Source organism: Danio aesculapii, chromosome 14 (genome assembly GCF_903798145.1).
Source record: "Danio aesculapii chromosome 14, fDanAes4.1, whole genome shotgun sequence".
Taxonomy (NCBI): Eukaryota; Metazoa; Chordata; class Actinopteri; order Cypriniformes; family Danionidae; genus Danio; species Danio aesculapii.
In genome coordinates, this window is record NC_079448.1 from 1,267,799 (window position 1) to 1,280,140 (window position 12,342).

General features: G+C 35.4%; 1 protein-coding gene across 2 annotated transcripts in view; it reads right to left on the reverse strand.

The window, feature by feature from the left end:
* Positions 1–1,437: 1,437 nt before the first annotated feature.
* slc34a1a (solute carrier family 34 member 1a) overlaps positions 1,438–12,342 on the reverse strand; it is a 31,510-nt gene continuing 20,605 nt past the window's right edge. For both annotated transcript variants that reach the window (XM_056472202.1, XM_056472201.1), the window contains exons 9-13: positions 11,586–11,703; positions 9,736–9,903; positions 9,324–9,440; positions 4,549–4,673; positions 1,438–2,105 (exon numbers count right to left, since the gene is read on the reverse strand). In XM_056472202.1, coding sequence (XP_056328177.1) covers positions 1,548–2,105; positions 4,549–4,673; positions 9,324–9,440; positions 9,736–9,903; positions 11,586–11,703 — 1,086 coding nt within the window. In that variant the 3' untranslated portion in view covers positions 1,438–1,547. The remainder of the gene's footprint in view (positions 2,106–4,548; positions 4,674–9,323; positions 9,441–9,735; positions 9,904–11,585; positions 11,704–12,342) is intronic.

Sequence of the window (12,342 nt, forward strand, 5' to 3'; positions counted from 1 at the left end):
TATACTACAAAACAAATTGGCTATAGTGTATGAGTGTGTGTGTGTGTATGGGTGTTTTCCAGTACTTGGTTGCACCTGGAAGGGCATCTACTGTGTTTAACATATGCTGGAATAGTTGATGGTTCATTTCACTGTGGCGACCCCTGATGAATAAGGGACTAAGCTGAAGGAAAATGAATGAATGAGTATATACTATAACTAAAGTATCTCAATGCATGATTTAACATATTGATCCAATATTTTCAACGTAGGCTCAGTGGGAGAATGTGCCCTGGTGTACATTTTTGAGAACCGAGAAATATGTGCTTGAGGGTACATATGGCTGCATTTTATGTATAAAACAAATGCTACCGGGTGATACCAATGAATGCTTACCTCAGTATGGATGGCTTTTCTAGCATGACTGGTTTGCTTGGCCATGTACTTGGGACTTGAGATGCACAGTGGAGCGGAACCGGGGTTTGAGTCCGACAACGGACGGTTCCAGAAACCAGGGAAAAAAAAAGACAGTGTGAGGTCGCAGTGGAAGCATAGTTTGCTTTTGAAAGCACTATGGGTTGGGTTTAGGGGTGTGTGGGTCAGTCCATATTAAGCTGATATATTATGCATGATGACAAGCCGACCACCTTCTCTCACTACCACGCATGAGAAAAATGTTAATATGCACAAAAATGCACACAGCGGCCTCTGGTGGATTTACGGGAAATGGCACGTATGAGTACCCCAGTAATGTTTTTGAGATAGTTCAAAATGCACACAGCGCCTTCTAGTGGATTTGCAAAGAGCAGCAAGAAATGTAGTCCAGGGGACATATTTACAACGAGCCTGGGTTGCACATTTGCTTATTTTATTTAAATGCCCTGCTGAAAACAGCAGAGATCAGGACACCAATTGTAACTGGAATGGTTTTAATGGTTACAATGAAAACTATATTGGTTTAAATAGAAATAGTAATATCAATCTGCTGTAATCTGCGCTATTGGGGAATTGATTAACTAAATTGTCCGTAGTGTATGAGTGTGAATGGCTGTTTCCCAGTACTGGGTTGCGGCTGGAAGGGCATCTGCTGTGTAAAACATATGTTGAAATAGTTGGCGGTTCATTCCACTGTGGTGACCCCTAGTAAATAAAGGACTAAGCCAATGGATAAAATATGGTAATTCTTATAGTTTAATAAAATGGATTTGATTTTTGGAAATCATCAAGCGACCCCCCCTTCATTGCCTTGCGACCCCCAAGATGTCCCGACCCCCATTTTGATAACCACTGGCCTAAAGAATAACAATATTCAGTAGCAAAATGAACATGGCTAATTTCATTAGATGGGTCTGGATGCAGACTTGTTACAAAAGCAAGCTGAGCTGCATGCAATGCTTTTAATACAGTGTACACAGTTTAATACAGTGACGTCACTAGCTCCATTGAGTGCATTGTCTGACACTGCAAGTTTGAGATATGCAGGTTTAGCTTGCAAATCCAAGTCTGCATCCAGACACTATTGAATTTCATATCTGCTGTAGTGCGCCCCCTGGTGTTGATCTGCATCTCTACAGTGGTGTGCTGTTGCATCTCTCCAGTCCTCTGAGTCTGAACACTCGCGGTTCTGCTGGAATCTCCTCCGGAACGGACAGCGTAGGGTTTTCGTACCCCTGACCGGATGGTTTTTGGGGGTCTGCGGGCTCCACCAGCAGCTCTGGGTCCCTGATGCGCAGAGGGCTGCAGCACAGAGCTGTGCTCCGGGAGATCAGCTTGTCTAGAGGCTTCAGCGAGTGCATCCACTGTGGCAGAAAGTCCCAGCTGCGCAGCGTTTTGGGCAGATGAGCCGGACTGCGCGCCTGCATCAGGTTTACCAGCAGGACAAAGAGTGTGAGCGCGGCAAACGGAGCTCCGACGCCCACCATGGCCTGCCAACCGGCCAGAGAGAGGCCGAACACCAGACACGGCAGCAGCAGAAAACACAGCAGCAGGTACAGCACCGCAAACCAGCGGTACTTAGCGGTGCGCTCGCCCAGAGCCGAGGCCATGCGGATGGGCAGACGAGTCGGCGGGAATGGGTACCACAGCAGAATGCCAAAGATGTTGAAGTAGAAATGACACAGTGCGATCTGGAGGAAGATATGAAGAAGAGAGGAGGATGGTCACCTTTGGGGTGGAGTTAGCTTATCTTTAGTTGATTATTTACATTTACTTTTAGTCATTTTTATTATTTACTTACTTTTTTACTTTAATATTACATTAATTTTGGACTTTATCAGCCATTAAGCTGTTTAGAGTCAGTTTCCTTCACCAAGTGTCCACAAACACAAGGACTTTTTGTGGTTTACAGGAGCTCAGTGTGCTTAAATGCATATCAACACAAGAGGACAGAAAGACCCAATCTCAGTTCTACCCCTTAGACCTTCCCCATACCCCTCGTTTTGCGCGTTCATGTGAAGGGGTAGGGGTGTCCCAATTCTCTTTAGCTTGAAAGTGTAGGTCTAAGGGGAAGGGCTAGATACCCCTTGAAACTGAGATATTCCAGAAGCACACTCAAAACCAAGAGGTGTGAAAATTTACCAGAATACACCATCTACAACAGCAGCATGGCTGCACACGGCAGTGAGGTGATGCACAACTTAGTATTTCTTGTACGAACGTAGGCAGGTAGGCAGGTAGGCAGGTAGGTAGGTAGATAGGTAGATAGATAGGTAGATAGATAGATAGGTAGGTAGATAGATAGGTAGGTAGGTAGGTAGATAGATAGATAGATAGATAGATAGATAGATAGATAGATAGATAGATAGATAGATAGATAGATAGATAGATAGATAGATAGATAGATAGATAGATAGATAGATAGATAGATAGATAGATAGATAGATAGATAGATAGATAGATAGATAGATAGATAGATAGATAGATAGATAGATAGATAGACAGATAGACAGACCTCATTAGCATAAACAGCAGCCCTGAGTGAGAAGCAGCCGTCTGTCCATTAGCCATTAGAGTGTTTGAGCTGCTGAAGATAATGTGAGCATAGACTAAGAGGATTCTAGATGTGGAGTTTTAGATGAACAGCGACAGGAGCGACATAGACTGACAGAAGCATCAAGCACACACTCACACTGAAGCACACATGCACACCTGACCAACACTGACAACACTAGACCTGTTTTACATCTGTCACTATACTGATGCATAAACATTTGAAGCTCCGCCCTCTTTTAAAAAGAGCACAATCTCATTTGCATTTAAAGCGACAGTCACCAAAACGCCACAATTAGAATCAAAGCCTGAAAGGGTCAGTTTCAGAGAGCTGGAGAACAGTATCTGTGTGCTATTTTGAGCTCAAAATTAACACACACTCTCATCTGAGATGCATTTTACATGCATTTTGCAGGCGCCCTTTAAATTCGTACTGATGAGAATGAATGCATGCTAACTCATGTGAGTATTCTTGATGGTTTTATTGCTTAATGTAAAATAAAAATGGATCTGATGAGTTTGAAGAGTAAAGTTGCCTCTGTCCACGATCTGAGCTGTCGATGGGATGATTTATTGATGTTCACAGATGATGCAGAAGGAGAAAAGCTCTTCTGCTGAGGGATCTGAGCAAACCCCAGAGCTCCAGCAGAGCTTGAGCAAACAGTGCTAAAGTAAACGCATTAATAAAGGCGCTTTCCCTCATCACTCATTTAGAAAAACAAGCAGAGGTTACCGGTAAAGCCAACCTGGTCTTTTGAGGATATTTACTGGCATTACTGTGTTAAAGGGGGTGACGCAGTGGTTAGCACTGTGGCCTCACATCAAGAAGATCGCTGGTTCGAGTCCTAGCATGGTCAGCTGGTGTTTCTGTGTGGAGTTTGCATGTTCTCCCATGTTGGCGTGGGTTTCCTCCGGGTGCTCCGGTTTCCCCCACAGTCCAACGACATGCGCTATAGGGGAATTGATGAATCAAACTGGCCGTAGTGTATGAGTGTGTGTGTGAATGAGTGTGTATGGGTGTTTCCCAGTACTGGGTTGTAGCTGGAAGGGCATCCGCTGTGTAAAACATATGCTGGAACAGTTGGCGGTTCATTCCGCTGTGGCGACCCCTGATGAATAAAGGGACTAAGCCAAAGGAAAATGAATGAATGAACTGTGTGTGTGTGTGTGTGTGTGTGTGTGTGTGTTTGTGTGTCATGTGTGTATCTGTGTGGTGCGTGTATGTACTGTGTATTCATTTATGTGTCTTATTTGCTCTGTATGTGTGTATATGTATGTGTGTGTGTGTTTGAGCATGTGTGTATATATAAATATATATAGGCACACGCACCTGTTGTGTTGTGCATGTTGTGTGTGTATATATGTGTGTGTGTACATATGTGTGCGCATGAGTGTATGTACGCTGTGTTGTGTATGTGTGCGTGCGTGTGTGTGTACGTTATCTTGTGTATGCGTGTGTCTACATGTGTGTGCGCTGTCTTATGTGTGTGTGCGGGTGCTTGTGTGTGCGCTGTGACGTGTGTGTGTGTGTGTGTGTGTGTGTCTGTCTGTGTGTGTGTGTGTGTGTGTGTGTGTGTGTACCTGGCAGGCGGCGGGCAGCTTCTCTTTGGGGCTGGCGAGAGCGGCGAGGATGGCAGTAGTTGTAGTACCGATGTTGGAGCCCAGAGTTAAAGGATACGCTCGGTTCAGACTGATCACACCAATGCCTGAGGATCACACACACACACACACACACACACACACACACACACACACACACACACTTTTAAGCAGTGTCAAGTAGCAAAGTAGAAACACTTCCTTACCTTATTTAAGTAGATGTTTTGAGTATCTACACTCACATTATGACACATTTATCTGTATTTTCTCCTCCTTACTTTATAAAAATGCATTGAAATGTGCATTTCTTGTTCAGTGTGTTGAACTAATGACGACAGCATATTTATTTCTGGGTGTACCGTCTCTTTAAATGAGCCTAACGAAGCCTCTAAGAGTCCAGAAATGCAGATGTCGTCCTCATAATGAATGAAACGAGCTCTCGGGTCGCGGCTTTTGTCAGCGCTGATGATCTTGTAACCCTCTTTTCACTATATTAATAATACATCCGGTGACAGTTTAGCACTTCAGGGGCTTTAATAAAAGATGATCTCCATGGCGACTGCAGTCTCAGTCACACGGAGGCTCCCCATTGGCTGAAAAAAAGTTAATAATTATCATAATCATGTGGCAGCGGATGAATCAGTGCTGGATAATGGGTGTAAATTAATGATGAAATAATTGGAGGGGAAAGCAGTGTATTTGCACAGAGGTGAAGCGCTGCTAATGTTTAATCCACACTCACTTCTGCTCGACTTTCTGGAGGGAAAAAACTAAAGCGCTGATTACTTGTGTTGGTTTATTTAAGAGCTGAATCATCACATTAAAGGGGCTTTTCTGAAAAAATACTCATCTTTCAACTTGGCACACATATTAAATATATGTTATATATATGTTATAAGACTGTTTAGATCTTTTGCAGTGTGCATGCTCAGTTTTTCCATGCATGCTCCACACTGAAAAAAGTGTTGCATGCAAAACTGTTGTCAACAATTTATTTGTGTTGAATTTAAAAAAACAAATTAAATTAACAATGTTCAACTTAATTTGTTTGTTTAAATTCAGCCCAAATAAATTGTTTACAACCACTTAACGTAAAAATAAATTGAGTAAATCCAAGGAATCATCTTTGAATAATTTTTTCAGTGTATGCATATATACATTTATGATATTTTAAGTAGAACATAAAACACAAATATTCTAGCTTTTTAATAATCAAAATTTCTGGACAAACCTTTTTTTTTAAATGTCCTTGTATTTAAATTAAATACAATTTAAATTAAATTAAATGTTATAAATTATTTATTCAATTTTTATATATATATATATATATATATATATATATATATATATATATATATATATATATATATATATATATATATATATATATATATATATATATATATATATAATCTTTTTACTTTATTTCATTATTTAATAAATGAATTAATATTTCATTTTATTTATTCATATTTATTCATTACATATATTTTATTTTATTTATAATTATTTATTCATAAAATTTAGTTTATTTGCTTATTTTTATTTATTTATTTATTCCTATTTTTTCTTTATTACATTTTATAAAAAAAAATTTATTAAATATTTTATTTTTATTTATTTTGTTTATATTTGTTTATTTATTAAATTGTATTTGTTTATTTGCTCATTTTTATTTATTTATTTAATTAGTTACTTTTGTTAATTTTTTCTATTTATTTCCTTGTACAGTATTTTTGTTTTGCTTTTGGTACAAATCTAAAAAATCATAAATGAAGACAAGCAAAAATGATTAAAAAGATATATATATATATATATATATATATATATATATATATATATATATATTATATATATATATATATAATTTTTTTATCTTCCTTGTATTTATTTAATTTAATTTTATATTTATTTAATATTTTTGTAAATATGTGTTATGTGTATTTATTTATTTATTTATATCATATTTATTTATTTAATTTTATTAACTTTATTTAATTACTCATTATTTAATTTCATTTATTTATGTTACTTTTTAATTAATTATTTTATATTTTAATAATTAATTTATTAATGTTTTTATTAAATGTTTTTATTATTTAATTTAAACATTTATGTAATTTTATTTATGTTATTTTTATTTATTTATTAATTTATATTAAATTTATTTATTTGTTATTTTTAATGATTTATATATTTTTTTAAATTATTCATTTAACTAGTTTTATTTATTTATTTAATTTTCTTTAATTTCTTATTCCGTTGCATTTATTAATTTATTTATTAAATTTTATTTATCTTTTTATTTCCTTGTATATTATTTTTGTTGGTGACGTGGCGGTGCAGGGGGTAGCGCTGTCACCTCCCAGCATGAAGGTCGCTGGTTCGAACCTCGGTTCAGTCAGTTGCCGTTTCTGTGTGGAGTTTACATGTTCTCCCCATGTTGGTGTGTGTTTCCTCCAGGTGCTCCGGTTTCCCCCACAGTCCAAACACATGTGGTACAGATAAATTGGGTAAGCTAAATTGTCCGTAGTGTGTGAATAAGACATGTGCTGGATAAGTTGGTGGTTCATTCTGCTGTGGCGACCCCAGATTAATAAAGGGACTAAGCTGAAAATGAATGAATAAATTATTTTTGTTTTGTTTTTGGTACAAATTTTAACAATTCCGAAATGAAGACAAAAGCAAAATGATAAAAATATATAAGCCCTTGTTTTGTTCTTACGTTTATGCTTAAATGGAGTCAGAAATATAATCTTGTTTCTTTTTTCAACTGCATCATCAGAAATTTTCAACAAAAGCGCTGATTATTTGTGTTGGTTGATTCAGAGCTGAACAAAACCACTGAATCATCACATTAAAAGGTGCTTACTGAAAAAAACCTATCGTCATCTTTGAACTTAGGACTTCTTCCAAAGTTTTCGAGCTGCACGTAAAGATCTTTCTTTTATTTCTGTACTTCTGCCTCAGTGAAGCATGAAACACAATCCTCTCTGTGGATTTTCACAGCTGCCTGAAACTATTTGCCCAAAAACACTGGAAATTCTGCTGCGTTTTGTTTATCAGACTCTTTTTCACAGAATGACTCACTATATTTAATGCTTTTTACAATATAAATATAGAAACAATCTAAATATATAAAGATTTATTTGAGAAGCAAACTGACAGAAGATTAAGTCTTGTTTACTGGCAACATCACAAACAACAACAAACATAGTCTCGTTTTCCTCATGAATTTATGCGTTTTTTATGACCCTGCTGGCAGATATTGGGCCTTAATTTTAATTTCAATTCATTTTTGATTAAACACTAAGAAAACAAGACTTAATATGTCATTTTGCTTCTCAAGAAAATGTTCATTTAATATATTTTTTTAGATATTTAACATGAGACATTCCTTATTCCTTGTATTTTTGTTGTTTTCCAGCACAAATCTAAAAGTTCTTAAATAAAGATACAAGCAAAATAGTATAAAATATATTATTTACATGTTTAAATGCTTAAATGGAGACATACAGTGGGTGACAGTTCAATATGACCATTACCACCGCACGTGACGCCGCAACAGGACTAAGGGATCAAGAACGTTTTTTAGGTGTAATAGCAGTTTGCAGTTATGCCACCAGGGGGCATGAAGGGACAGGATGCGGATAAACTGAAATGTACAGTAGCTGTAAATACTCTGCTACTTGTAAATGAAGATGAAATAACGGAACAAAGCATTAAAATTCCTTCATAAATCATTAATAACTTGTTAACAAGCTTTATTATCATTGTTAACTTGTTAAGTGCAATGAGGATTCATTTTAGAAATGAAAACTAAAGCAATAAAAGACAACTAAAATGAAAGTTCAAACATAAATAAATAAACAAACAAACAAATAAATAAATGAAAAATTTCATTAAATTAAATAAACAAACAAACAAACAAATAAATTAATTAATTAATTAATTAAAATAAAATAAAATAAAATAAAATAAAATAAAATAAAATAAAATAAAATAAAATAAAATAAATAAACAAATAAATTAATTAATTAAAAATAAAATAAAATAAATAAATAAACAATCAAACAAACAAACAAACAAACAAACAAATAAATAAATTAATTAATTAAAAATTTAATTAAATTAAATAAACAAATAAACAAGCAAAAAAACAAATAAAGTAATTAAAAATTAAATAAAATAAATAAACAAACAAACAATCAAACAAACAATCAAACAAACAAACAAACAAACAAACAAACAAATAAATAGATAAATTAATAAATAAATAAATAAATAAATAAATAAATAAATAAATAAATAAATAAATAAATAAATAAATAAATAAATAAATAGAAAACCAAACTTAACATCACAAACCAGAACAAATACAGCCTTGTTTTTCTTGAATTTTTTAGTTTTTATCTGGCAGATATTAGGTCTTATTCTAAATATGAATTTATTTTTGATTAAACACTGACAAAACAAGACTTAATATGTCATTTTGCTTCTCAAGAAAATGTTCATTTAATGTTTTTTTAGATATTTAACATGAGACATTCATTATTCTGTGTATTTTTGTTTTTTTCCAGCTCAAATCTAAAAGTAAATGTAATGCTTTAATAAAAGCACTTTTTCTGTTATTTTACACACTTAACAGCCGAAGGAGAATGAATGAATGAGTGAATGAATGAATGAACGAATGAATGCATGCATGAACTTTAACTCTTCTGATGGAGATGAAGTTTGTAGATGGAGCAGAAACTGACCGATGAGTGGAGTGAGGGCGGAGGTGAAGACAGAGCTGCTCTGGATGATGAAGGTCATTCCTGCTCCCATCAGCATCGCCAGATATCCAGACAGCCATCCCAGAGGATACGGGAAATCTGATGCACATACACACACACGCACACACAAATACACACACACACAACATACAAAGATCCATTGGAAAACACACTTTACTTGATTTAGGCATAAAAAATGTTGTAAATTTTGTTTATTATTATTTATTTTTATTTATTCTGTTTAGAAATATATAATATTAAAATAATATATAAATGAATAATATAGATTTATAAAATACATTTTAATAAAACACACCAGCCTAAACAGCACCACTCATGGTTTCTACACCACGGTAAACCTTGAAACTGGTTACCGTCCCATGCAGACACTGACCTGTGTTGATGACCCCTTCGATGACCTTTGCCACTTGACCTTTGAGGAGTGAGTTGAGCACTTTGACAATGAACAGCAGGCAGGAGCAAAGCAGCATCAGAGATCCAGCCAGCAGAATGAGTCCCACAGCCAGATCCGACAGCCCCGAATCCACGAACACATGACGACCTAAGTGGAGAAACACGATTTATATATATATATTTATATATATATATATTTATATTTATATATATTTATATATATATATATATATATATATATATATATATTTATATATATATATATATATATATATATATATATATATATATATATATATATATATATATATACATACAGACACAGCAACACAAGTTTATTGGAAATACATGCTTCAGACAATGGGTCCTATCATACACCCTTTTTTGCTATTTCAGACTAGCGCAGGTGTCATTTTCATGTTTTGCACCATGTTATTTAAATAGCACATGCATTTGTGCCACTTTGTTCATTCATGGGCATGCTGGTCTGAAAAGGAATTATGTTAAGGTGCATTGTTGACGAGTCGCTACTTTGAGGCATCTGAAATAGACTAAAAATGTAGACAGCGCCCTCTAGTGGACTTGACGTGAAATGTACAACAAAGTGTACTGTGAGTGACATTTGAAATTTACAAAAACAGCGCCCTCTAGTGGATTTATCATCTAATATTTCAGATTCGCAAAAAAACGTGAAAACAGTGCCCTCTAGTGGATTCATCATCTAACATTTTAGATTCACAAAAAAACTAAAAACAGCGCCCTCTAGTGGATTTATCATCTAACATTTCAGATTCACAAAAAACTAAAAACAGCGCCCTCTAGTGGATTCATCATCTAACATTTCAGATTCGCAAAAAACTAAAAACAGCGCCCTCTAGTGGATTCATCATCTAACATTTTAGATTCACAAAAAAACTAAAAACAGCGCCCTCTAGTGGATTCATCATCTAACATTTCAGATTCGCAAAAAACTAAAAACAGCGCCCTCTAGTGGATTCATCATCTAACATTTCAGATTCGCAAAAAACTAAAAACAGCGCCCTCTAGTGGATTCATCATCTAACATTTCAGATTCGCAAAAAACTAAAAACAGCGCCCTCTAGTGGATTCATCATCTAACATTTCAGATTCGCAAAAAACTAAAAACAGCGCCCTCTAGTGGATTCACCATCTAACATTTCAGATTCACAAAAAAACTAAAAACAGCGCCCTCTAGTGGATTCATCATCTAATATTTCAGATTCGCAAGAAACTAAAAACAGCGCCCTCTAGTGGATTCATCATCTAACATTTCAGATTCGCAAAAAAACTAAAAACAGCGCCCTCTAGTGGATTCATCATCTAACATTTCAGATTCGCAAAAAACTAAAAACAGCGCCCTCTAGTGGATTCATCATCTAACATTTCAGATTCACAAAAAACTAAAAACAGCGCCCTCTAGTGGATTCATCATCTAACATTTCAGATTCACAAAAAAACTAAAAACAGCGCCCTCTAGTGGATTCATCATCTAACATTTTAGATTCACAAAAAAACTAAAAACAGCGCCCTCTAGTGGATTCATCATCTAACATTTCAGATTCGCAAAAAACTAAAAACAGCGCCCTCTAGTGGATTCATCATCTAACATTTCAGATTCGCAAAAAACTAAAAACAGCGCCCTCTAGTGGATTCATCATCTAATATGTACAAGAACACATACACTAAGTGATGCATTTTAGATTCGTAAAAATATAGCCAGCGTCTTCTCAAATACAGATAAACAAATAAAACAGTTTAACAAATAAAACACATTGGATTTTGAATAAATGATCGTATGTTGACACTCACATTTCTCGGTGTTGATGTGTGTGGTGATATTCTGAGTGATCCAGGTCAGATCTCCGTGCTTCCCACAATGCAGTTCAGAGCAGTTTCGGACTGCCGTATGAGTCACATTCACCGAGGACTGCAGACAGAAAGAAAAACCAAGTTTCTCCAAAAGTACTGCAGCAAACAGCGAGTGTGTGTGAAGCGCTGACACACACACGGTCTTGTGAATTATGACATGACAGTGTGAAGAGAATGATGAATGGCAGAAAAGACTTGACAGCAGGAGCTTTTCTTCTCAAGAGCCTGTAAATAGTCTGAGAAATGTCTTTCCAAACACAACCGGACCAGGAGATGTTTACTTTTCTCCTGCAGGGACGGACTTATAAAGCTACTTTAGACTAGCACTCTATAAACCTTGCCTAGATATTACTTCACAACAAATCCAGAGCTATGGAGAAAACACTATCTGACGAAAGTCTTGTGGCCTATCCAAGTTAAGAAAAACAAATATTAACTGGACTTCTAGTTGATCATTTGGTATCAGAAGTGGCTAATATGAAAGGTAAAGGCCTCTAGATGACGCTTATTTGACCAAAATAAAATATAATCATGTCTTGATTATGAATGATTTCATTAGGACAGTAAGGTCTGACTCTGCTTAGACTAAAGTCTGCTCACTGAACCTTCAATAATGTCCAGTATAGAATATGTGGTCATGCTGCAGTGGAAACAGAATCAATATTGTGTCTGACTCCATCATGAGCTTGGAGGACTG